The sequence below is a fragment of the Sarcophilus harrisii genome, chromosome 6 (assembly GCF_902635505.1).
Source record: "Sarcophilus harrisii chromosome 6, mSarHar1.11, whole genome shotgun sequence".
Taxonomy (NCBI): domain Eukaryota; kingdom Metazoa; phylum Chordata; class Mammalia; order Dasyuromorphia; family Dasyuridae; genus Sarcophilus; species Sarcophilus harrisii.
The window spans coordinates 233,952,477-233,977,749 of NC_045431.1; the positions used below are offsets into that span (position 1 = coordinate 233,952,477).

Genomic DNA, 25,273 nt, shown 5'->3' on the forward strand with positions numbered 1-25,273 from the left:
GACTTTGTTCTCCTTCTTTGGGGATTTTTTCTCACTCTGGGGGTTTGTTCTCACTCTGGGGGGTTGTTCTCCCTCCTTGGGGATTTGTTCTCGCTCTTTGGGGGGGGTTGTTCTTCCTCTTTGGGGATTTTTTCTTGCTCTTTGGGGGTATTCGTTCTCACTTTGGGGGGATTTGTTCTCGCTCTGGGGGGTTCTCACTTTAGGGAGTTTGTTCTCCTTCTTTGGGGATTTTTTCTCGCTCTGGGGGTTTGTTCTCACTCTGGGGTCTGTTCTCATTCTGGGGTTTTTTTTCCTCTGGGGTTCTCACTTTGGGGAGTTTGTTCTCGCTCTTTGGGGACTTTGTTCTCCTTCTTTGGGTTTTTTCGGCCTGGGGGTTTGTTCTCCTCAGGTTGTTCTCCTCTGGGGGGTCTGTTCTCACTCTGGGGGTTTGTTCTCACTCTGGGGGTTCTCACTTTGGGGGTTTGTTCTTCTTTGGGGATTTTTTCTCGCTCTGGGGGTTTGTTCTCACTGTGGGGGCTTTTCCTCCTCTGGGGGGTTCTCACTTTGGGGGTTTGTTCTCCTCTTTGGGGATTTGTTCTCCCTTTGGGGATTTTTTCTGGCTCAGGGGTTTTTTCCCTCGGGGTCTTTCTCCTCTGGGGTTTGTTTCCTCTGGGGGTTTTTTCTCACTTTGGGGGTTGTTCTTTTTGGGGTTTTTCTCGCTCTGGGGGTTTGTTCTCCCTCTGGGGTTTGCATTCTGGGGGTTTTTCTCCTCTGGGGGTTCTACTTTGGGAGTTTGTTCTCGCTCTTTGGGGACTTTGTTCTCCTTCTTTGGGGATTTTTTCTGGCTCTGGGGGTTTGTTCTCACTCTGGGGGTCTGTTCTCACTCTGGGGGTCTGTTCTCACTCTGGGGGTTTGTTCTCACTCTGGGGGTCTGTTCTCACTCTGGGGGGTTCTCACTTTGGGGAGTTTGTTCTCCTTCTTTGGGGATTTTTCTGTCGGGGTTTGTTCTCCTCTGGGGATCTGTTTCTCACTCTGGGGTCTGTTCTCATTCTGGGGTTGTTCTCACTCTGGGGGTTCTCACTTTGGGAGTTTGTTTCTCCCTTCTTTGGGGATTTTTCTCGCTCTGGGGTTTTTTTCTCACTCTGGGGGTCTGTTCTCATTCTGGGGGTTTGTTCTCACTCTGGGGGGTTCTCACTTTGGGGAGTTTGTTCTCGCTCTTTGGGGGCTTTGTTGTCCTTCTTTGGGGATTTTTTCTGGCTCTGGGGTTTGTTCTCCTCTGGGGGTTCTGTTCTCCTCTGGGGTCTGTTCTCACTCTGGGGTTTGTTCTCCTCTGGGGGTTTGTTCTCACTCTGGGGGGTTCTCACTTTGGGGAGTTTGTTCTTCTTTGGGGATTTTTTCTCGCTCTGGGGGTTTGTTCTCACTCTGGGGGGTTCTCACTTTGGGGAGTTTGTTCTCGCTCTTTGGGGACTTTGTTCTCCTTCTTTGGGGATTTTTTCTGGCTCTGGGGGTTTGTTCTCACTCTGGGGGTCTGTTCTCACTCTGGGGGTCTGTTCTCACTCTGGGGGGTTCTCACTTTGGGGAGTTTGTTCTCCTTCTTTGGGGATTTTTTCTCGCTCTGGGGGTTTGTTCTCACTCTGGGGGTCTGTTCTCATTCTGGGGGTTTGTTCTCACTCTGGGGGGTTCTCACTTTGGGGAGTTTGTTCTCGCTCTTTGGGGACTTTGTTCTCCCTTCTTTGGGTTTTTCTCCTCTGGGGGTTTGTTCTCACTCTGGGGGTTTGTTCTCACTCTGGGGGTCTTGTTCTCCCTCTGGGGTTTGTTCCTCCCTCTGGGGTCTGTTCTCCTCTGGGGTTTGTTCTCACTCTGGGGGGTTCTCACTTTGGGAGTTGTTCTCCTTCTTTGGGGATTTTTTCTGGCTCTGGGGTTTGTTCTCCTCTGGGTCTGTTCTCCTCTGAGGGGTCTTTCTCATTCTGGGGTTTGTTCCTCCTGGGGGGTTCTCACTTTGGGGAGTTTGTTCTCCTTCTTTGGGGATTTTTTCTCGCTCTGGGGGTTTGTTCTCACTCTGGGGGTCTGTTCTCATTCAGGGGTTTGTTTCTCACTCTGGGGGGTTCTCACTTTGGGGAGTTTGTTCTCGCTCTTTGGGGACTTTGTTCTCGCTCTTTGGGGACTTTGTTCTCCTTCTTTGGGGATTTTTTCTCGCTCTGGGGGTTTGTTCTCACTCTGGGGGTCTGTTCTCACTCTGGGGGTTTGTTCTCACTCTGGGGGTTGTTCTCACTCTGGGGAGTTTGTTCCTTCTTTGGGATTTTTCCCACTATGGGTTTATTCTCTCTAGGGTCTGTTCTCACTCTGGGGGGTTCTCACTTTGGGGACTTTGTTCTCCTTCTTTGGGGATTTTTTCTCACTCTGGGGGTTTGTTCTCACTCTGGGGGGGGTTGTTCTCCCTCCTTGGGGATTTGTTCTCGCTGTTTGGGGGGGTTGTTCTTCCTCTTTGGGGATTTGTTCTTGCTCTTGGGGGTTCGTTCTCACTCTGGGGGGTTTGTTCTCACTCTGGGGGGTTCTCACTTTGGGGAGTTTGTTCTCCTTCTTTGGGGATTTTTTCTCGCTCTGGGGGTTTGTTCTCACTCTGGGGGTCTGTTCTCACTCTGGGGGTTTGTTCTCACTCTGGGGGGTTCTCACTTTGGGGAGTTTGTTCTCCTTCTTTGGGGATTTTTTCTCGCTCTGGGGGTTTGTTCTCACTCTGGGGGTCTGTTCTCACTCTGGGGGTTTGTTCTCACTCTGGGGGTTCTCACTCTGGGGGGTTCTCACTTTGGGGAGTTTGTTCTCCTTCTTTGGGGATTTTTTCTCGCTCTGGGGGTTTGTTCTCACTCTGGGGGTCTGTTCTCCTCTGGGGTTTGTTCTCACTCTGGGGGTTTTCTCACTCTGGGGGTTTGTTCTCCTTCTTTGGGGATTTTTTCTCGCTCTGGGGGTTTGTTCTCCTCTGGGGGTCTGTTTCCTCTGGGGGTTTGTTCTCACTCTGGGGGGTTCTCACTTTGGGGAGTTTGTTCTCCTTCTTTGGGGATTTTTTCTCGCTCTGGGGGTTTGTTCTCACTCTGGGGGTCTGTTCTCACTCTGGGGGTTTGTTCTCCTCGGGGTTCTTTTGGGGGTTTGTTCTCCTTCTTTGGGGATTTTTTCTCGCTCTGGGGGTTTGTTCTCACTCTGGGGGTTTGTTCTCACTCTGGGGGTTTGTTCTCACTCTGGGGGGTTCTCACTTTGGGGAGTTTGTTCTCCTTCTTTGGGGATTTTTTCTCGCTCTGGGGGTTTGTTCTCACTCTGGGGGTCTGTTCTCACTCTGGGGGTTTGTTCTCACTCTGGGGAGTTTGTTCTCCTTCTTTGGGGATTTTTTCTCGCTCTGGGGGTTTGTTCTCACTCTGGGGGTCTGTTCTCCTCGGGGTTTGTTTTCTACTCGGGGTTCTCACTTTGGGGAGTTTGTTCTCCTTCTTTGGGGATTTTTTCTCGCTCTGGGGGTTTGTTCTCACTCTGGGGGTCTGTTCTCACTCTGGGGGTCTGTTCTCACTCTGGGGGGTTCTCACTTTGGGGACTTTGTTCTCCTTCTTTGGGGATTTTTTCTCACTCTGGGGGTTTGTTCTCACTCTGGGGGTCTGTTCTCACTCTGGGGGTTTGTTCTCACTCTGGGGGTTTGTTCTTACTCTGGGGAGTTTGTTCTCCTTTGGGGATTTTTTCTCACTCTGGGGGTTTGTTCTCACTCTGGGGGTCTGTTCTCACTCTGGGGGTTTGTTCTCACTCTGGGGAGTTCTTCTGGCTCTCCTGGGGGTTTGTGTCGCGCGGAAGGGCACGGAGGGCCGGGCAGAGCGCCAGCCCCGCAGGACAGCTCTGAAAGCCGCACGTTGAGTTTCGGGGCACTTGGATTTTAAAAGGAGGGTGCGTTCTTCACCCCCAAGTTCCCACTGTCTGTTCTGTCTGTTCAGAAACGCGCTGTGAAGGAGCGTTTGCTAAATTCGGGACAGAACCGTGTCCAAGGTGCGTTCAGGGCTGGGGCCGCAGAGAGTGGGAGAGCTCTGGGAAGGAACAACCGGCGGAAATCGCCGCTCCTGGCCGGCGGCCGCCTCTGCTGGGACTTTGAGGCCCCGGTAGTGGCGCTTCCGCCTCGCACTGGCCTGGGGGCTCAGCAGACCGAGGGGCTTCCCGCGCCGTTCCCCACCTCCGCCTCTTTGCCCCGGTACCGCTGGCGCCAACAGCAACGCGCTGGGCCCCGGGCGGAGATTTAACGACGATGTCCCGGGGAGGGGCGGGGGGGGGTTCTGCTTCAAGCCCGGGGGTGGCTCCCGCTCAGTGGTGCCCCCCCCCCTCCCCCGCACCGCCGGGGACGCTCCTGCCCACGGGGCGGCGAGGGAGGGAGGGAGGGAGGGGCTGCCCTCTCCGCCCCGCCCCCTGGGAGCTTCCAAACTCGGGGGACGACTTTGCGCCGCTCGGGGCGGCGGAGACGGACACTAGAGGGCCGGGGCCGCACGGAAGGCGCCCAGAAGTTGCTGCGATCCCCGAACTCGCTGCCGGCTTCCTGCCCCGTGACGTGCGTGGGGGAGGGGCCCGTATCCCCGCCCCTCCCCAGAAGGCGGGACCCGCCCGGCCTTCTGCTCCGCCCCACCTGGCCCCGCCCCCGGCCCCGCCCCGGCCCCGCCCCGGCCCGGCCCGCCTGCCACCTCGGAAGGGTTAGAGTCGGGCAGCCGCGCGCCCTCCTTCCCCTGGGACCCCCGGACCCGGACAGCCCCCGTTCCAGGCTTGGAAGCCTGAGGCAGAGCCGCGGTCGGGCTGTGCGGGCCCAGGAAGAAGGGGGGAGGAGTGGCCCCCCTGCTTCAGTGCGTGCGGCGGGGGTCCGGCGGGGGGGGGGGGGGGTCCGGCGGGGGGCCACCCTACCTCACGTCGGGGCCGCCGGGAGCCGAGCCCGGGTCTGGGGAGGGCGGCTTCCGGCCGGCCCTGCGCCCCCCCGCCCTCGCCGCGGGCCCGAGATGGAGGCCGACCCCGCCGTGTTCAGCGCGGGCGCCCTGCCCGAAGACCCGCGGCTCCTGGCCCCGGTGACGAACGCGTACCTGGGCACCCAAGTGTACCGCGACGTCCTGCACGTGAGCGGCGTGTACAGCGGGGCCGGAGGGAACCCGCATCGGGCCGACCTGCCGAGCCCCCTCAACGTCCGCCTGGGGGCGCCGGCCCGCCGCGGGGCCCCCCCGCAGGAGACCTTCACCCTGGACACCCGGACAGGTGGGCGCCCCCCCCCCGGCATCGGCGCCCCTGGCTCCGCGCCCCGCCTCAGCGCGTCCGCCTCACCCTGCGCTGGAGGGCCTGGAGCCCCAGGGCCCACAGGCCTTCCCCCTCGGACCGTCCGGCTTGTCCTCCCGGGCTCTTTCCCCGGGCCGGGCTCCCGTCCCTCCTGACCGAGCAAGTAGAAGAGCCGCGGCCCGGGCCCCGCGCTGCACCTCCCGCCCCGCCCTCATGGGGGCTCCCTCTGGCGCAGACTGTCCGGGCGCTTTGACGCCGCCCCCTCCCCAATGACCTCCTGCCCAGCGCGCTCCTTCCCCCTCCCTCAGGCACTTTCCTCCATAGCCTCCGGGGCGCGGACTTCTGGGCCTCGCACAGAATCTACGCCCACCGGACGCTCCCCCACCTGCTGGTCTCCAGCGTGTCCGTGGGCCGAGCGGGCCCCGGGCCCGTCACTGTGACCCTCCAGGCCGAGTTCCAGCCCCGCAGCCCGGACCTGGCCCTGCGCCTGGGCCCATTGGGGCGCTCGGTGAGTGGGGGCGGGGGAGGGGGGGGCGGGGGGGGGAGCAGAGGGGGCATCAGGGCGGGGGCGGGGAGCAGAGGGGGCATCAGGGTGGGGCGGGGAAAAAGGGGGGGGGGGGGGAAAAGGCCATCCGGGGAGCAGGGAAAAAAAAAACCGGGGGAAAATTCGGGGGGAAAAAGGCTCCAAAAACAACGTCAAAAAACCAATCAGGGGGGCAAAAATCAGGGGGGGGGGGGCTCAGGGGGGTGGGGAGGAGGGGCTCAGGGGGTGGGGAGCAGGGGGGGCTCAGGGGTGGGGGAGAGGGGGCTCGGGGGGGGGGCGGGGGGGGGGGTGGGGGCACGGGCATCCCAGGGGTCGACGCGGGGGGGGGAGCGGGGGCCGGGGGGGGGAAGGGGGGGGGGGGCGGGAGCGGCCAGGGGGCGGGCCCGGGGTCCCGGGGGGCCCACCCAGGGGCCCCGGGCCCCAGGCCGCCTCCCCGGGCCGGCCCCGGGGCAGGGGCCGGCCAGGGGCCCTCTGGACCCGGGCCCCCCCTGGCCTCAGGGGCTGGGCCCGGGGGTTTCCCCTCCCGGGGGGGGGGGCCCGGGGGGAGGGGGGCCCTTCCGGGGGTTGCGGGGGGCCCTCTCGGCCGGGGCCCCGGCGGGGCCCCGGCCTGGGCCGGCCTGGGGCCCTTCCCCTCCGCCAGGCCCCTCCGGGGCCCCCAGCTGAGCCCGCCCTGCCCGGGGGCCCGGGGCCCTTCCGGAGCCCCGGGAGGGCTTTCCGGGGGGGGGGCCCCAAGGGGGGGCCCCCCGGGGGGGCCCACCCCCTCCCCTGGTAGGCCGGTTTTCCGCCTCCCCTTTCCGAGGGGGGCCCCGGACCACTCCCCCCTGGCTTTCCCGCCCGGGTTTTCCCCCCTGGGGGTCCGGAGCTCCTGGGGTCCGCACGGGGCGGGGCCCCCCCCCGGGGGCTGGGCTTCCAGGTGGGCGCCCTCCCCTTCCCCACTCCAGGTGCCCCCCTTCTGGTCAGGGCCAAGGGGGACCTTGGACAAGCGTCCAGGCTTCTCAAGCAGGCGAGAGCGTGGGGGGCAAGCCCAGACCACTCCCCACTAAGTGTCCCTGGCTAAGTCCCAGTCCCCGCCACTTAATCCTCAGGCCCTGAGCCGCTCTGGTCACAGCCTTTCCCCCGGGCACCGCTTCTCCCCATTTCTCGCCCTCGCTCTCAGGCCAACTCCCCAGCACGATGCTGCATCTCCTGCCTCTGTGCTTTTGCCCAGGCTGTGCCCAACGCCTGGCGTGACCTCAGAGGCTCTGCCTCTGTCAACGTCCCGCCGCCTTGGTTTCCTTGGACTCATTTGTTTGTGCCAGTGAAGCCTCCAGGAGGTGAAGGGCGCTTGGGTTTGTCTTCATAAGAGAGGAAAGGACAAGCGAATGGCCCATTTTACTGAGGAGAAAACTGAGACCCAAAAGGGCTAGGTGCTGGACCCAAGGCCAGTGGGCCCCCAACTTCATCCTGCCCCACCCCTGCCATCTGGGCTCTTCCTTCAGGCCTCCTCTCTCCCCTCCCCTCCTCAGGGTGCCAAGTTTGCCTGGGAAAGTGCCAGCTCTGGCAGGGAAGTCTGCCCCGAGGAGGTTTATGGGGCCCAGGAGATCCACATCAACGGGGCCGTGGGGCTGGCCTTTCAGCTCTACTACCAGACCACCCAGGTATCTGGGCTAGAGGCGGGGCTGCTCCTTGGGGCGGGGAGTCCCAGAGGCCTCTGGAAGCAGCCGCTCTCCCTGCCCCCTCCCGGGATCAGGGGCTCTTCTGGGAGGAGGGGGATGACAGGGGGAGGGCTGACCCTGTGTGCTGGGGGGCGGGGAGCCCCAGAGGCCTCTGGGAACAGCGGCTCTCCCTGCTCCCCCCCCCCCACCCGCCCCAGGATCAGCGGCTCTTCCAGGAGGAGGGGGGCTGGGAGCTGGTCAGTGCCATGGCCGAGTTCTGGTGTAGCCGGGTCACCTGGTGCGCTGAGGAGCAGAACTACCACCTTCGAGGTGAGTGCAGGGGGAGGGGGGGGCCTGCAGGGGCAGCCCCACCCCCACCCCCAGACCGATGGGATCTGGGTCCCCGCAGGAGTGATGCCCCCGGACGAGTACCACACTGGCGTCAATAACTCCGTCTACACCAATGTCGTGGCCCGGACCAGGTGAGGTTCAAGGGGGCAGGGAAGGGGCCTGGGGGGGGGGGGGAGACGGCTTCCGCATTGGCCCGGGCCCTGCCAGCCCTCCCGCCTTATTCACCAAGCAGCTGCCCCGCCCCCTCCCCGGGACCTCAGCTCCCTCTCCCCCACGTCCAGCCTGCAATTCGCAGCAGATCTGGCCAGAGACCTGGGCCGGCCCGTCCCCGAGCTGTGGGCAACGATCGCCGAGAAAATCAAGGTGCCTTTCGATCCGGAGAGAAATTACCACCCCGAGTTCGACGGGTACGAGCCTGGTGAGTGACTGACTGCGCCCCGCCCGGCTGCCGGCTCTTAGCCACACGCACACATGGCGACAGGTACCCACTGCCCAAGCACACACGCACGCACATGTACCCCCCACAGTGCGCACACTCGTGCACGCGCCTGCACACACGTGTGTGTTTGTGTATGCTCACGTGTGTGAGGGCCGTGCCCATTTTAAGGAACGTTTGATATGCTGTGTAATTGCACACACAACAGTGCACACATTTGCCTTTCACACACGGACCCCCATAAAAAAAGCCTTATAGCCACCACCCCTGCCCTTGGCCACGTCCCCGCAGACCCTCCCTCCCCGCCGCCTTTCTCCTGGCCGCGCAGGGAGGAGAGACCCTGACCCTTGCAGCTGTCCCCAGTGGCGGTCCCGGCTCCGCCCCCCCATCTGTCCATCCAGATCTGGCCTCCCCGAGGCCGCCCCCGGCAACGTGGCCCTCCCATCTCGGGCTGTCCGGCCCTTCCCCGGGAGCTGCCATCACTGAGCGCGTGCCCTCCAGCCTTTTCTTCTCTCTAGGATCCCCTGGGGGGGGAGAGGGACACGGGGCTGGTAGAGGTTAGTGGGACCCCAGACCATTGGCCCCCTCTGTCCCATGAACCCCCTCTGGTCAGTCCCTTGGCACAGGGAGGGCTTCCCAAGGGCCAACCCAGGGCCTTAAGGGTTTGTACATAACCTCATCCGATCCTCTAAGTACTCCCATTTTACAGATGAGGAAACTGAGGCAGGCAGCAGTAAAGCACCTCACCAGCGCCACACACCCCCTGCAGGAGCTCATGCCCTATTGCATTTATCAAACATTTGTTTTAAAAATATTTTATTTCTCTTGTTATATTTCCCAGTCCCACATAAAACCCGCTGACCATCTGTGTTTATAATTCGGGACTCTCCCTCCCACTCCGCCCCACGCCTGAGCAATCTTTCGGTCCCCCAATGTCTCCCCAGGAGAGACCGTAAAGCAGGCCGACGTGGTGCTCCTGGGCTACCCAGTGCCCTATGAGCTGAGTCCCGACGTTCGGAGGAAAAACCTGGAGATCTATGAAGCGGCCACGTCCCCTGAGGGCCCTGCCATGTCCTGGGTAAGGGGTTGGCCAAGTCCCGCCCGGATCCCCCCCTAGGCCAAAGCGGGACTCCCCTTCCTCGAGCCCAGAGCAGCCCCCTCCCCCAGTCCGGCTCGACCCTCTCCCTAGGCCGGAGCAGCCCCTCTCTAGCCCCGCCCGGTTCCCTCCCCTAACCCAGAGCGGACCCCTCCCCTAGCCCCGCCCTGTTCTCTCCCCTAGCTCAGAGCGGACCCCTCCCCTCGCCCGGCCCGACCCCCTATCTGGCCAGATACTCACAGAAGGGGGAGAATGGATAGCTCGCCTGCTATCCCTTGGGTTCCCTTGGGGCTTGGGGTTTCCTTTGTGGGTTCGCGGCGTTCTTGGCTTTGGTTCCTAAGGTCAAGGACACCCCTGGGCCGTAGAGCATGTTTGCTGTGGGATGGCTGGAGCTGAAGGAGCCGCGGAAGGCCCAGGTGCAGCTCGGGAAATGCTTCCACCACATCTCGGAGCCCTTTAAGGTCAGCGCGCTCTCCCTCCCTCACCTGGGGGAACAGCCTGGTCTGGATCCCCCTGGGACCCCTCATTTGTCCAGGAGAGTTCTCTGCCTCTGAGGAAGCAACCCCACAAACCTCTGAAACTAGCCCTAAGCTACTGACCACGCCTAGGGTGCTAGAGGGGCCCCCTTCTTCTTCCTGTGGGGGAATGGGGGGGATTGCAGGGGCTCCCCCAGAAGTTGTCCTTGTAGGTGTGGACTGAGAACGCCGATGGCTCAGGCGCCGTGAACTTCCTGACGGGAATGGGGGGCTTCCTCCAGGCAGTGCTCTTTGGGTACACCGGGTTCAGGTGAGTGTGGGGGAGGGGAGAGACCAGGGGCCCAGCCGCCCCCGGCCTCCCCCAGCCTCTCCCTCTGGACTTTCTTTCTCAGGATCACTAGGGAAGGACTGGCCTTTGATCCCACCTGCTCGGCAGAGATCTCATCCCTGCGGGTCCCAGGGATCTCCTACTTGGGGAACAAGCTCTCCTTCTCCTTCTCAGCTGACACGGTGACAATTGCAGTGACAGCCACAGCGAAGGAAGGGTCCCCTCCATTGGAGGTTGAGCTGAGACCATCTGCAAAGCGGCTTCCCCTGCCTGTGGGTAAGTTTCCCTTCTCAAAGAACTCCTCTCAAGTCAACAAGCATTAATTAAGTGCCTGCTGTGTGCCAGCACTGTGCTGAGCCCTGAAGATACAAAGAGGCAAACCCAGCCCTTCTCCTCCAGGGGCTGACAGTCCCCCTTTTCTGGTCCGGGGAATAGCACTTCTGCCTCCATGGTCCGGCCTCCCCATCCCAGGTCTGCTCTCCCTACCCTTTGGGGGTGGGGACGATTCCCAGCTTCCTCCTCTTGTGCTCTGTCTTGGATGCGAGTCTGGGTCTCCCCTTAGGACACAAGGTCTCCTTCCCCATCACTGCTGGGAGGATCCAGAGACGGCCCTTGTAGGAAACCAGGAAGTAAGACCCGCCCCCAGGAGCTCCCACGGCGGGGAGGAGCCTCCAGATCAGCCCCCTCCCCCATCCCCACTGGGCCAGGAGCTGGGGTACTGTCTGTCACTGGTGCTTTGCTCCCTTCCCACCCGGCCGCGGCCTCTGCCTCAGCGCCTCCCCCACCCTGGTGGGGATCGGGCCTGTGCCTCCTTCAAGGGTCCCAGCCTCTCCTTCCCAGATCCATCTGATACAGGCTGCCCAAGGCGTCCTGCAGACCCAAACCCTCCCTCCGATGCCTGACTATGGCATTCAAGGCCTCGATTCTCCTCCAGCGCGCTGGGAGCCTAGGTCACTGCTCCTGTGCCTCTCTTGTGCCCTCGATCCACGTTCCACCTCTACCCCCCACCTTGGCAACCTGCTAGGAGGCTGTGTTCTCCAGGGCCCCTTCCTTCCTCCCGTTTCTTTCCCTCAGCCCCTGACCAGCCTCTTCTCCCCTTCTTTCAATCCTGTTATCAATGACTTTTGTACTCGTGTGGCCCACACTGTCCCTCTGGCACCTGCACACAGTAGGAGCCCAATAAATGCTGACAGAATTGAGGAAGCCTCTTCTCTCCTCGGCCCAGAAGCTCCCCTAGCCAAGCCCCGAATTGTACTATCTATCCCGATCCCCAGAACCGAATCTGGGCCTGAGCCGCCTGTGGCTGGGAGTGTGCAGCCCCGCCCCTCCTTGGGCCCCATGGGCCAGGAAGCCACGGCAGAGCCCAGTTTGGGGAGGGAGTGGAGATCCGACAGAATTAGAAACCCAGGCTCTCTTCACTTGAGGCAGTCATTTATTCCACACCTCCCCAGTGGAGGGTCTGTGACCAGCCCTCGGGAGGAGGGGGAGGAGAAGGGAGAGACGAGGGGGGAAGGAGGGGGAGTTGAGACCGAGGCCTTCGGGTGGGAGGTTCTATCTGGAGAGAAAACCGGACCAGAGAAAGGAACTGAAGACCCCCTTGGGGGCACTCACAGGAAGAGTAAGCTGGCAAAAGAAACTGAGGAAGGCCCGCGGGGAGGCTCAAAGGGCAGAGGGAGTGTCCAGGGAGGCCCCAGCGTCTGAATCTGCTAAATTCCAGGAATGGACAGAGAGAACCATTGGTGAGGCTGGAAATCGCCAGTGGGAGCTAGGGAAGTGGGCAGTGTGGGCAGCTCCCTGGAGCCTGCCGCGGGGAAGGGGAGGGGCCGGGGCGGCTTAGAGCCTTCCCACAGGCAGCATTGGGGCCCAGGGGAGGAAAGAGGCTCCACCCTGTAATTAGGGTCCGCGGACCCACCCGCCCCCACCACACCCACTGCGGGCTTTTCGGCCTTCAAAGCCTCCTCTCCTAAAGAAAGCGCCAGAATGGCCGGAGGCAGGAGGCCGGAGGTGGGCCGAGGATCTGGCCCGGATCGCTTAGCAGGGGCAGACGGGGCCACCCAGGGTGGGAGCTGGCAGATCCTCCCTCCACAGCTGGGCCACAAAAATGGGTGAAAGTGGAAGTGCCTCTCCCCTCGCTGCCCCTCCCCTTCTGTCCTGGGGGCCCAGCTGGAGCCCCCCCAGATGTCCAGGACTTTATCCCGTGGGACAATCCACAGAAGTTCAGGATTTCAGTCTCTCCCGGGTCAGCCTTACTTAGGGCGAGTCTCCCCTCCGACTGGGCTCTGGATCCAGCCCCCCTCAGCCCGATTCTCCGGGACCGACTGAGCACGCACACACAAACACGTCCGAGCGCGCCCCTCGGTCTCCCCGGGTGGCTGAGCGCGCACACCGCCACGTCCACGCGCGCATTGCCCTGCACCCACTTTCCTGGCTCCGGAGCACCCACAAGAAGCCTCGAAGCGACTGTAAAGCAGTCATCGGGAAAGCTGGGAGGAGCTGTCTGGGGAAGAGACGTGGGGGCTGGGGGGACTGGCACTAGCTGGAGGGGGGGGCGGCATGAAGGGAGAGAGAGGGACCTCCCTGGTGGGGGAAGGACTTTGGGGAAGGTGGAAGGGAGCTGGGGATGGCTTCAAACTGGCCTCACCCAGGTCTTCTGCAGGCGAAGGACTCGGGACCCCCTCGCGGGCAGCGCCTGAGACAGCTGAGGGGCGGGGAAAGGCCGGCGTGGAGCACGAGGGAAACCTTTGGGGGGGGGGGAATAAAACCTCGAAGCCTGAGGGGCGGCCAGCCTTCCTTCTCATCCCAGACTCTGACCGAGGGGCCCTCAAGGACCTAGACTGAGGTTGCTGGGGGGTGGGGGGAGGACGGCGTCTCCAGGAGATGTGTGAGGCAGGGGGCACTCGGCAAGGCCGCGGGTCAGTCATAATCAGCCTCGTTGAACTTGACGCTGAAGTAGCTCATGGAGCCCTGGGCGAGGCGGGACAGGTGCAGGGCTCCGGTCACCACCAGCGCCACGAGCAGCAGGGGCAGCAGCAGCGTCCACACGGTCGCCAGGATGTTGTAGCATTTGGCCTTGGAGCCGAAGCGCTGCGCCGCTTCCAGATCCCCGGCCACCTTCTGGTCCCGGGCCTGGGGCAAGGATAAATCATTAAACTCCCGTCGGAGCCGGGCGCCCCCGGCACAAAGCCCGGGCCAGCCGCCCCCGGGAAGGACGCGCGCGCGCCACTTTCGCTGCGCTCCGGAAAACCCAGAACCCTCCTCCCCCACCCCGACCCTCTCCCGCCTCTAGGCGAGTTCTGGAAGGGAAAAGGCGCCGATCTAACTTCCTTTTCCACTTCCTCACCAGCCAAGGGACGCGCACAGGAGAGAACAAACTCCTATTAACTGGCGTGCAGGCGCCATACAACTTCTCGCGGGGCCAAGTTCCCAAAATGCCCGTTTCAAGCTACACCCGAAGAAAAACGGGTTCAGTAACTTAAACTCGTGACCCCCGAAGTAAACAAGTTTCCCAGACTTTACGCCTGTCCCAGGAGCTCGAGAAACGAAGAAGCGGGTTCTAAGCTCAGACGGAACCTCCGGCCCCGAGGGGGACCCCCCCCCCCATTTGGGCCAGATCTCTTACTGCCCTGGGGCTTAGGGTTACGATACACGTCCCTGCCTTCAGAATAGGAGTCCTTGAGGGCGGGAGGTGCTTCTAGCTTTGGCGCTCACCAGCCGCATAAATGCTCCTCCAGGACCGGATGGGAAGCTCCCTGCCTCTCCCCCCGCAATCTGGGAATATCCGCGCCATGCGGGGCCCCTCTCACACTGTCCGTTTCTAGTTAAACCGGCCTCCTTGTTCTTCCCAGGTGGACACGCGGCATTTCATAGGTTCGCCACGGGGTAACCTCTTCCCTCCCCTTGAGAATGGTGGGATTGCGACTTCTAGGTCAACGTCCTGCCCCGGGGGTCCTCCTGCAGTCCTGTCCTACGATCCCTCCCCCCCTCCAGCGTGCCCACGCCAGGATTCTTCCCCGGCAGCCAGGAGGAACTCGCCAATCTGGAGACCCCTTTGTGTTCCCACCCCATCACCCTACCTTGATGGAATAAGCCAGAGCCAGGAAGCCCAGACAGCAGAGATTCAAGTAGAGGGTGTTGAAGACGGACCATACCAAGTGGTCCCTCGGAGGGCGCGGAGCCCCCATGGGGATCACGGTGGCGGAACCGGGCTCAGAGCCACGGGAGGTCATGGGCAGATGTTCCCCACGGGGGTACGACGTGTCCATGGGTTCGAGTCCCGTATCTCCCTTACGAGATCGGACAGCCCAACTCCGGGGAGGGATCTGGCTGATCCCTTTATAAGGCTCCAGCCAGCCGCATGGGTCTCTATATAGAACAGCAAATGATAGCCTGGCCATGGGGCACGGGATGGGGGGGGGGGGGCAAAGAACCCTGGACACAACCCAGAGCCATCCCCGTTCCCACACACCCGTCTGACGGCCAACCCAGAGCCCAGATCTTCCCCACCCCACACCCAAACCACACTACCCTCAGAAGGATGGTTTGGGGCCCACTAGTGAAATCGGCTGCAAGGGGAGGAGTTGTCAGGGGGGACCGCGAATTCCTAGCTGCCGGCCAGAGAGGTTAAGTCATTTAGCCAGCGTCACACAGCGAGGTTCAGAAGCCGAGGTTCCTGACTCAGAGTCTAACACCATTGCCCACTCTCGGCCTCTCCGAAACAGTGACTGGGTTTTGTTGTTTTCGTGGAGGGGTTACTGTAGTTCCTCTCCCTCTCTGCCTCTCTCCCTCTCTCTCTGCCTCTCTCCCTCTCTCTCTGCCTCTCTCCCTCTCTCTCTGCCTCTCTCCCTCTCTCTCTGCCTCTCTCCCTCTCTCTCTCTCTGCCTCTCTCCCTCTCTCTCTCTCTGCCTCTCTCCCTCTCTCTCTCTCTGCCTCTCTCCCTCTCTCTCTCTCTGCCTCTGCCTCTCTCTCTCTGTCTCTGCCTCTCTCTCTCTGTCTCTCTGTCACATAACCACCGTCACCACTCTTCCCCCTGCACATCAACTTGATTTCATAGCTGGAGGAAACTCTCAGAACGCCATTCTCTTGGACACATGACTTCTTTGAAGAACGAACCCAGCCTGCTTCTGGGCCGCAGGGCTGAGACTCTGGCTGTCACACTCAAGCACTGGCTCCCTTTTTCCATACTTTCCCAGAATCAGAATGCCTTAAAACAACAACTGGGGGAGTCTTCTTCCCCTCTCCCCAGGTCTTCTAAGAAGTAAGACTCAGAGGACTAGAGGCCCAGTCTCTCTCCCAGCCCTTTCCTGCAGAAAGTGGGCAGAGGTTCAATGATCCCTCCTCAGCCAGTACTTCAGCTCCACTTCCCCCTCTCCCAGGAAGGAGCTGAAGGGTAGAAATGAGCACTGAGGGAAAGGGTGACTTTGGTCCCTGCTAGTTTAATGCCTATACCTCCCTGGAGGTTCTGAAGCATCTCCCCATGAATGAGACAAAGGGAAACAGAGAGAACAGGCTGTTGCTTTGGGGGGGGCTCCCAAGTTCTCCTTAAAGAGTGAAGCAATAAGAGGTTCTTCATGGACCCTGGCTCATCAGCCTTATGGCAGTCAGGACCCCTCCCCTGACAGGAAGATCAAGGCAATGGATCTGGAACATCTATTACCTTGATTTAGTAACACCCAGAAGAGAAATTCAGAAAAGATGGTAAAGGATCTGCTCAAGTCCTAATTCAGTCTGTCCTGGCACCATCACCCCCCTTTTAGAGCCCGTTTCCTGATTTGTAAGGTGGGACTAAAGCGTCCCATCAACTTGTAACCTTTAATTGATTGGTTTTTCTTTTCCTTTTAATTTTCCTTCCATGTCCCAGAGTCAAAGGAAATTGGGAAGAGTACAGTTGCTGAATGTTCCAAATATCCTAAAAATAAAGGGAGTCCCAAAGACCCCTGTGGCAATGGGTGGGGGCCATGAAGGTTTATTGCACTTTGAGGATAGGGTTTGATTTGAGGGACTCCTCGGTCCAGCTAACATCCCCTACCATTAGGAAGTGGGAGGTCCTATGGATTCAGAGTGCTACAAATGTTCTCGAATAAGGACATATCTGATGGGTTTTCCAGACCCCTTTTTATTTTGGTTTCTATCTCTATTAGAAAACAAAGCTCCATGGGGATAAGAGGGGATTCGGAAGTGAATGGAACGGTTGACATAAAGCGCCCAAACTTCTTTTAAAACCTCCTGTTTCTCCTATCCATTCTTCATTCTGTAACTGTAACCTCCTCTAACTTTCTCTCAAACCAACAACAGATCAAGCCTCTAAACTGGTTTTGAAGTCACAGAACCCACAAATATTTGGATACAGCACATACCCAGAAGAACTTACCTTGGAAGAACTTCAGAACAGGTCTGCTTCACTCGGGCAGGGGGACAGTCTGTGGAGCCCGAACGCAGCACAAGGAGCCAGGGCAAGGAGCTGGAGCCGAGTGTCAGAGCGCTGTAGCTTCCGCGAATCTTCTGTGAGCCTCTCAGACAGCTCTGTCCTGATTGCAAGCAGGTGGTTTGGCAGATTTACCTTTTGTAAAAGACAAATTGAAAATCACTGAGCCTCGACCTACCCGAGATTACCCAGCACCGGAAATCAATCAGCAGAACTGCCCCAGGGCAAATTAAAGCAGCTGTGGCTCCTTTGCATTGAACAGACCTCAAGCCTTAAAAAAAAAAAAAAAAAAAAAAAAAAAAAAAAAAAAAAAAGAAAAGAAAAGAAAAAAAAGAATAAAAAAACGCAAAAGAACTCTCACTATAGATAGCTTTTATGGAGAGAGAGAAAAAACAGACCTCAAACCCTGAGCTTCCTAAAGGCAAAGCAACTCCAGAAGAAACCCCAAAGAGACATGGGCCCCATTCACAAGGCTTTCTTCGAAGATTGCATAAAGGATCTTAAATGAGAGTCAGAAGAAAAATGGGGAAATGAAATGAGATTATTGCAAGAAGGAATGGGGGAAATGGAAAAAGAATGCAATGAACAAAAAAAATTTAATTAGCCGATTGCAAAAGGAGGTAAAAAAAGGTAACTGAAGAAAATAATACACAAAATCTGAGTGCAATATCAACATTAGCCACGAGGTGGCACTCTAAGCCAAGCTACCAGTCTTCCCTTTACTGCCTGCCTCTGAAGCTCAGATTCAAATGGCCCATTAGATTCTTATTTTTAATATTATTCATTAAAAAAGAAAAGGAATGCAAAACAAAATAAAACAAAACAGAAGAGAACATTGTCATGTGCCCAGAAGAACATCAGGGAGGATTCAAAATATGTAACAAAAATTACCGGTTCAAGAAAATATAAATATATATATATATGTGTGTGTGTGTGTGTGTGTAGAAGAAATGTTCCATCTTTTCTTTACTTTTTTGTAAAATGTTCTTTTGTTCTCTGCTGTGGACCTTTTTTACTTTATTCTTTTTCTCCCTTTTCATCTCTCTCATTTCCCCCCCAACAGGCTATAGTTAAGTAATTCCCACCATTTTTAAGTATAGATCTATATATGTTATGTATCTATACATGTATAGATATATACATACACGCATCTTTCCTATGTGACGACTCGTTGCTTTAATTCTGCTCCTTAACTTGCCTTATCATTACTTAACCTTCCTCCACAGGTAGATCCCTCCCTTGTGTTCTTCTCCCACCTTTTTCTTCCCAATCTGCCCATCCTTATTTCTTTATGGATTTTGGAGGGTGCTATACCCTTCATAGTATATATGTGGTAGTACCTATTTAACCCCTTCCTGATATGAGTAAGTTTTCAGAACCAAGAGCCCTCCTTCCCCATCTCATGCCTCTGTGCCTATTCTTTCTCTGCACCTCATTTCTGTGCCATAATTACTATTTTTACCCTAACTCTGCTCCAATCTTTCTTTGAGCTGCTCTATTGCTGATGTCAATCTTAAACATATAGTATATATTTCCCATATTAAAAAAAGAAAACATTTGTCTATGTTGAAGGCCTTGAAATTGATCTTTGATATTGGCTCTTATATGTTAAATTTTCTATTGAAATTAAGTTTGGTTGCTAAAAAGTCCTGAAAAATCTGCAAGTTCATTGAATGTCCGTTTTTTTTTTCCTCATTCAATGTTATGGATAATTTTGCAGTATATGATATTTTTGACAGCAGGTTTAATTCTCTTGATTGTCAGTAGTTATGATTCTAGGACCTGAGGTGTTTTGTTGTGGCTGAATCCTGTATAATTCTAATTGTAGCTCTAGTGTATTTAATTTTTTTTTCTTGCAAAATTTTCTCTTTGATCTGGAGGTTTTGAAATTTGGAAATATTATTCCCGTGTGTTTTCCACAAAAGATCTCTCTGAGGTGGTGATCAGTGGATTTTTTTCTATTGCTACTTGCCCTCATGTTCTATCACACCAGGACAATTTTCCTGGATTATTTCTTGCATTATTGTATCAAGGTTCTTTTTCTGGTCACAACTTTCAGGTAGTCCAATTATTCTTTCATTTTCTCTTCTTGATCTGTTCTGCAGATCTGTTGTTTTTCTTATAAGATGATTCACATTCTGTTCTATTTTTTCATTCTTTAGAATCTGCTTTGCCATTTCTTGGTCTTCCTCATGCCTGATACTAATTTTCAAAGTTATTTTCATCTTTGAGACTCTGTATCTCTTTTTTTAATCGGTTACTTTTTTTCCCCCTTCATAATCTTCTTGTTTTTCTTGGATTTTTGTTTTTGTTTTTCCTCAATGTCTCTCATTTGATTTTTAAATTCTTTTTTGGAGTTCTCTGGGCAGAGAGCCAAACCATATTACTCTTTGGTGTAGAAGCCATCTTCTGAAGATGAACTCCTGTTCCCATAGTGGGTTTCTATGGTTGGGTTCTTTCTTCTTTGCCAATTCACTTTTTTTTTTTTTTTTTTTTTTTTACTAAGAGGTGTTGGGGTAAGCTCTTCTGATCGAGGGGTTGGGGGGATGGTATCTCTAGCTTCACTTCAGGGCTCTGCTCAGAACAGAACCCCAGACTAGGAGCTCCAACGTCCAGCAAGCGCCAGTAGTCAGCAGCATCCTTTTTCCCACCCCCCCACTCCCATCTCTGCACTCCCAGTGTGCTGGTTCATTCTTACCCAGGGCTGATTCTCTGCAGTACTGTGGTTCTTGCTATGGCTCCAGCCAGACCAGCTCACCCCCCCCCCCCCGCAGGGCTCCCCATTTGGTGTTTGTACAGAACTAGCCTGGAAGTATTTGCATTTCACACAGGTTAAGGGGGAGGAGGGGTCTTGGTTTGTACCAGGAGGATCTCTATTCTGCCCCAAGTCTTCTTGATTTTTCACCAATCTGAGATGCAAATTTATTCTGTTTAGGGGGGAAATCTGGAGATCTTGAAATTTAGCAACTACTCCGCTATCTTCTTAAAATCTTCCTCCAGTCCACTAGATTATCATATGACATTTCACCATTTTTCACATTGGCTTGGCTCTCCTCCTCTTTTCTTTGATCTAAAGACAAAGCCTTGGAGTCAGGGGTTCAGTGCTCCCTGCTATGTGCTCCCTGAGCTTTCTCAGACAAATCACCTTCAGCCTCTGAGTTCAAAGGTCTTGAGCTTCACAGATGGAGGAGTCGGACTCTGAGGTCCCCTGCCCAGTAGCCTCTGCTTTGGGGAACCTTGCCACAGCACTGCCCCCCTCTTTCCCCACTCTCAAATACATCCCACTGATGGTTAACCATCTCCGACTGTGAATTCTCTCTCTATCCCTGTATCAATAACTATCGTGTATTTAGGATTTAGGATTGTTTCCCCATCTTAGAATTCCCAGCATTTAGCATCAAGAGAGCACATAGTTGGTGTTTAATCAATGCATAGTAACTGGTTGAGCTCTGACTTCCTTTTCACTTCTAGATTCCATTGGATACACCTGAAATTAAAGCTCCCTATGCAGATTCCTGAGTCAACACTCACAGGTCACTAGCACTAAAGTCCCAGCAGAAGTCTTAGATTCTCTTGGAAAGAGGGACTGACAGAAACGTGGCCAGAGGCAGACGCCATCCCCCACCCTTGAGCCTCAGTCTCTGCTCCATCTGGAACCCTCAGATGGCTCTCTCCCAGCTCCAACGAAGTCCTAGGGCCTTATTCAGTTCTACAGTAGCCATAATTCACCCTCTCCTTTCCACCCCCACTCCAAGCACACACACAATATCCATGTCCCACTTCCTGCCACACCCTGCATCCTGCCTGTACTCCCTTGGTGGGGTTGGGAAGTGGGAAGGATCCGGCTTCAGGAAAGCCTCCAGGACACCTCATCACCATCTGCTGCCATGTTAGACTTTGGATGATCTTCTAGGATTCTCTAAGTATATCATCATATCATCTGCGAAGAGGGGTAGCTTTATTTCCTCATTGCTTTAATTTCTTCCTCTTACTGCTAAAGCCAACACTTCTAGAACATTGTTGAATAATAGTGGCGATAATGGGCATCCTTGTTTCACTGCTGATCTTATTAGGAAAGCGCCCAGCTTCTCTCCATTACAAATAATGCTTATTATAGATTTGAGATAGATGCTGCTTATTAGTGAAAAGAAAGCTCCCTTTATCCCTATGCTCTCTAGCGTTTTTAATAGGAAGGAGCACTGCATTTTGTCAAAAGCTTTTTCTGCATCTATTGAGATTATCATGATTTCTGTTGGTTTTCTATTGATGTGGCCGATCCTGGTAACAGTTTTCCTGATACATGTTGGACTTGTACACTCACACATTCCCCAAGCTGCTGAACTCCTGGATGCCACTGTACAAACCCTGTTCTGCAGCCTCTACCACCCACCTCACCATATAGACTTTACAGAGGCTGTCCTGGACACTCTCCCTCTTCACCTCCTGGCTTCTCTGGCTCCCCTCCAGACTCTACTAAAATCCCTTCTGCAGGAAACCCTTTCCAGTCCTGAACGCTGGTATCTTCCCCTCTGAGACTACATTTACACTATACATATCCTGCCTGCCCTCCTTGTTTGCCTATTATCTCCCTCTTAGGTTGTGAGCTTGTTGAGAGCAAGGGCCATCTTTTGCCTGTTTTTGCTCCCCCAGATGCACAGTGTTGTGCCCCCTCTAAGTACTTAAATGCTTTGATAGCTTCCCCCATCTCATGAAAATCAAAGACAGAAGAAGGAAAAATGTGTCGAATAATTTTGCATTGAAAATGGCAACCACTTGGTGACCACTTGAGGGCTGAAGACTGTTGTCTGTTACTAATGAGTTTGGTAGGTTTTCCACACCCCAGATTTACTGGCCTTGTGGCACCTCAGTCCATCTGGGGCCTGCTTTTATTTATGCTGCATCTCTTATTTGATTAGTTCTGGGACAGCCAAACCCAGCAATCTCCCCACCCTCTTTCATTTCCTGTTTTCATGAAGCACATGGAGAGCCAGGAAATCATCTCTCTCTTTCTGAGAAGAGAAGCCAATTTTTTTTTTCCCAAAGACATGTTATCATAAAGCAAAGGTTTACTTTCTACTTCATGGCCGGCCTCCAGCACCTTCCTCAATTTCCTATTGCTTAGACTATCAAAAGCAGACATGTTAGCCTGGCACACCTCACCTTTTTTTTTTTTTTCTTATTACTTGCAGGATTATAGATTTTATGTTGGAAGGGACCTGATCAGAGCTGAGGGTACAAGGAATTTCAAGGGTCAGCTAGTCCAGCCCCTTCCTTTATCAGTGAGGAAACTGGGGCCAAGAGAGTTGAGGTGACTTTCCTAAATCCATGAAAATTGTGTTGGAGTATAATGTATATGACCTTGGCAAATCATTAAAGAGAACCATAAGAGCTATAAGAAGAGAAAGATCAGCACCGTGTAAAAAATGCGGGATTTTAATTCTACTCCTTGGGTCTTATGTCTCTTTTCTGGATGGATAGATGGATGGATGGATGCACAGATGCATGGATGCATGGATGCATGGAAGTCAATGCAGTCAAAGTGTCAGAAAGTAGTGGGGATATTCCACACACAGCTCCCAGGCCTTGCGGACCCTAGTGGAAATGCCTCTACACCTCGGTGAGGTTCAAGGACAATTGATTGGCCCTTTGGCCTCTTAGATCTGTTTCTTCTTCATCATCATCTAAGTGAAATCATGAAGCAACTCTGGTGCTTAATCCAGGCTTGGGGACTGAGGAACAATGACATGACCATTCACAAATCCCTGAGGGCTGCAAATTAGTAGAACAAGAAATAGCCTACCTCTCAGATCTGTGGAGAAGGAAGGGATTTATGGCCAAAGAAGAAGTAGTAAACATTGTGAAATGAAAAATGGATAATTTTGATTATATTAAATTAAAAAGGGTTTGCACAACAAAGCCAATGCAGCCAAAATTAGAAGGGAAGCAGAAAGCTGGGAAACAATTTTTACATCAATATTTCTGATAAAAACTTCCTTCTTTCCTTCCTTCCTTCCTTCCTTCCTCCCTCCCTCCCTCCCTCCCTCCCTCCTTTCTTTCTTTCTTTCATTTCCTGAGGCAACTGAGATTAAGGGATTTGGCCAGGGTCACACAATCAGGAAGTGTTAAATGTCTTAGGCCAGATTTGAATTCTGATCCTCCTGATTTCAGGGCTGGTACTCTATCCCCTATACCAACTAACTGCCCCTCAAAACTTCATTTCTAAAATACGTAGAAAAATTTATTCAAATTTATTAGCATACAAGCCATTCTCCAATTGATAAATTGTCAAAGGATATGAACAGACAATTTTCAGAGGAAGAAATTAAAGCCATATATACTCATAACAAAAAATTGCTCTAAATCACTATTGATTAGAGAAATACAAATTAAGACAACTGTAAGGTACCACCCCACACTTCTCAGATTCTAAGATGACAGGAAAAAATAACGATGAATGTCAGAGGGAATGTGGGAAAGCTGGAACACAAATACATTATTGATGTATTGTGATGATTGTGAAATGGTCCTACCATTCTGAAGAGCAATTTGGAAGTATGCCCAAAGGGCTATAAAACTGTTCATGCTGCATTGTTGGTGGAGTTGTGAACGAATCCAACCATTCTGGAGAGCAATTTGGAACTATGCTCAAAAAGTTATCAAACTGTGCATACCCTTTGATCCAGCAGTGTTGCTACTGGGCTTATATCCCAAAGAGATCATAAAGAAGGGAAAGGGACCTGTATGTGCACGAATGTTTGTGGCAGCCCTCTTTATAGTGGCTAGAAACTGGAAACTAAGTGGATGCCCATCAGTTAGAGAATGGCTGAATAAATTGTGGTATATGAATATTATGGAATATTATTGTTCTGTAAGAAATGACTAGCAGGATGATTTCAGAAAGGCCTGGAGAGACTTACACGAACTGATGCTGAGGGAAATGAGCAGGACCAGGAGATCATTCTATACTTCAACAACAATACTATATGATGACCACTTCTGATGGACCTGGCCATCCTCAGCAAGGAGATCAACCAAATCATTTCCAATGGAGCAGTAATGAACTGAACCAGCTACGCCCAGAGAAAGAACTCTGGGAGATGACTAAAAACCATTACATTGAATTCCCAATCCCTATATTTATGCCCACCTGCATTTTTGATTTCCTTCACAAGCTAATTGTATAATATTTCAGAGTCTGATTCTTTTTGTACAGCAAAATAACAGTTTGGTCATGTATAAAAAAAAAACTGTTCATGCACTTTGATCCAGCACTCTCACTATTGGGTCAGTATCCCAAAGAAATCATAAAAAGGGAAGAGGACCCATCTGTGCAGTTCCTTGCCACTAAGTGGAAATTTAGTGGATGGCTATCAGTTGAGAAATGGCTGAATAAAATATGGTATATAAAGATATGGAATATTATTGTTCTATAAGAAATGATGAGCAAATTGATTTCAGAAAAGCCTGGAAAGATTTATATGAACTGATGCTGAGTGAAGTGAGTAGAATTATGTGATGATCAACTTTGAAGTACTTGGCTGTTCTCAACAATGCAGTGATTCAATTTCATTAGACTTAGGATGGAAAATGCCGCTCACATACAGAAGGAGAACTATGAAGATTAAATGTGGATCCATCTTTTTGTTTGTTTTTCTTTTGATCTGATTGGTCTTACACAATATGGAAATATATTTAAAAGGATTGCACATATTTAACCTAGCTTACTGTTTGGGGAAGGGAAAAGGAGGGAGAAAATTTTGGAACACAAAGTTTTACAAAAATGAATGTTGAGTAATCTAGTATTTGACAAACCCAAAGACCCCAGCTTTTGAGATAAGAACTCATTATTTGATTTAAAAACAAAAACTGCAGGGAAAATTGGAAATTAATATGGCAGAAACTAAGCTTTGACCTATATCCCAAGATAAGGTCGAAATAGGTTCATGATTTAGACATAAAGAGTGATATTATAAGCAAATTAGAAGAACATAGGATAGTTTACCTCTCAGACCCTTGAAGAAGGAAGGAATTTGTGGCCAAAGAAGAACTGGAGTTCATTATTGAACACCAAATAGATAATTTTGATTATATTAAGTATAAAAGCTTTTGTACAAACAAAGCTAATGCAGACAGAATTAGAAGGGAAGCAATAAATTTTGTTTTCTTTCTCATTGTTTCCCTTTTTGATCTGATTTTTTCTTGTGCAGCAAGATAATCGTATAACTATGTATACATATATTGGATTTAACATTTTTAACATAAAAATGAATGTTGAAAACTATCTCTACATGCATTTGGAAAAATAAAATACTGTAGTATTTTCTACACTGAATTTTTTTTAAACTCCACAAATTTCCGAGGGCAGCTGCAAACTCTTGGGAATGTGGCCAGCTTTCCAAACTTTTTTCAGATATAGACCAGGCAAATGAGCATTGGGGTCTTTTCAGCATTCCTTCTAGACTGAGATCTTTTGGGAATGTGCAGTTGGCTCTTTACTAAAGTCATCCTGGCTGACCTGTTGCCATTTTCTGTGATTATTCTAAGGCCTTTCTAGATACAATGAGATCTCCCTGATTCACCCATACCATCAGAGAGTTCGGACTATTAACTCCCTTATGCACAGAGAATTACCAGCCCCCATATTTAACGCCCACTTTTGAGTAAAACTTGAAGACTCTAAGCACAGAAAGTTGTCTCAGCAATCAGCTACATAGAAAATCAAAGGAGACTGCATCATCAT

At 53.5% G+C, this 25,273-nt stretch overlaps 2 protein-coding genes across 3 annotated transcripts; one reads left to right on the forward strand and one right to left on the reverse strand.

Annotated features, from left to right (window-relative positions):
* Positions 1-4,637: 4,637 nt before the first annotated feature.
* On the forward strand, positions 4,638-11,307 carry PGGHG (protein-glucosylgalactosylhydroxylysine glucosidase). The gene is made up of 12 exons (XM_031943576.1): positions 4,638-5,229; positions 5,556-5,839; positions 6,564-6,704; positions 7,297-7,428; positions 7,644-7,755; positions 7,835-7,907; positions 8,058-8,194; positions 9,157-9,290; positions 9,674-9,769; positions 9,997-10,094; positions 10,177-10,388; positions 10,675-11,307. Exons 1-12 carry the CDS (start codon positions 4,980-4,982, stop codon positions 10,728-10,730), a joined length of 1,725 nt encoding a protein of 574 aa, XP_031799436.1. The 5' UTR covers positions 4,638-4,979; the 3' UTR covers positions 10,731-11,307.
* Positions 11,308-12,146: 839 nt separating this feature from the next.
* IFITM5 (interferon induced transmembrane protein 5) lies at positions 12,147-16,757 on the reverse strand. 2 transcript variants are annotated; one of them, XM_003774217.3, is made up of 2 exons: positions 14,186-14,911; positions 12,147-13,238 (listed from the first exon to the last, which is right to left on the reverse strand). In XM_003774217.3, exons 1-2 carry the CDS (start codon positions 14,504-14,506, stop codon positions 13,026-13,028), a joined length of 534 nt encoding a protein of 177 aa, XP_003774265.2. In that variant the 5' UTR covers positions 14,507-14,911; the 3' UTR covers positions 12,147-13,025. The 2 variants fall into 2 exon arrangements, 1 of the variants encoding a protein (XP_003774265.2); XR_004230287.1 differs by lacking the exon at positions 14,186-14,911 and adding an exon at positions 16,480-16,757 and having other exon boundaries at positions 13,178-13,238.
* Positions 16,758-25,273: the final 8,516 nt, after the last annotated feature.

Bases quoted from the DNA above. Each gene is read 5' to 3' on its own strand.
- PGGHG (XM_031943576.1), top strand. From the start codon at position 4,980: ATGGAGGCCGACCCCGCCGTGTTCAGCGCGGGCGCCCTGCCCGAAGAC. The intron at 7,429-7,643 runs GTATCTGGGCTA...CACCCGCCCCAG, and splicing joins TCTACTACCAGACCACCCAG to GATCAGCGGCTCTTCCAGGA. The intron at 7,756-7,834 runs GTGAGTGCAGGG...GGGTCCCCGCAG, and splicing joins GCAGAACTACCACCTTCGAG to GAGTGATGCCCCCGGACGAG.
- IFITM5 (XM_003774217.3), bottom strand. From the start codon at position 14,506: ATGGCCAGGCTATCATTTGCTGTTCTATATAGAGACCCATGCGGCTGG. The intron at 13,239-14,185 runs GTAGGGTGATGG...TCCTTGCCCCAG, and splicing joins CTCTGGCTTATTCCATCAAG to GCCCGGGACCAGAAGGTGGC.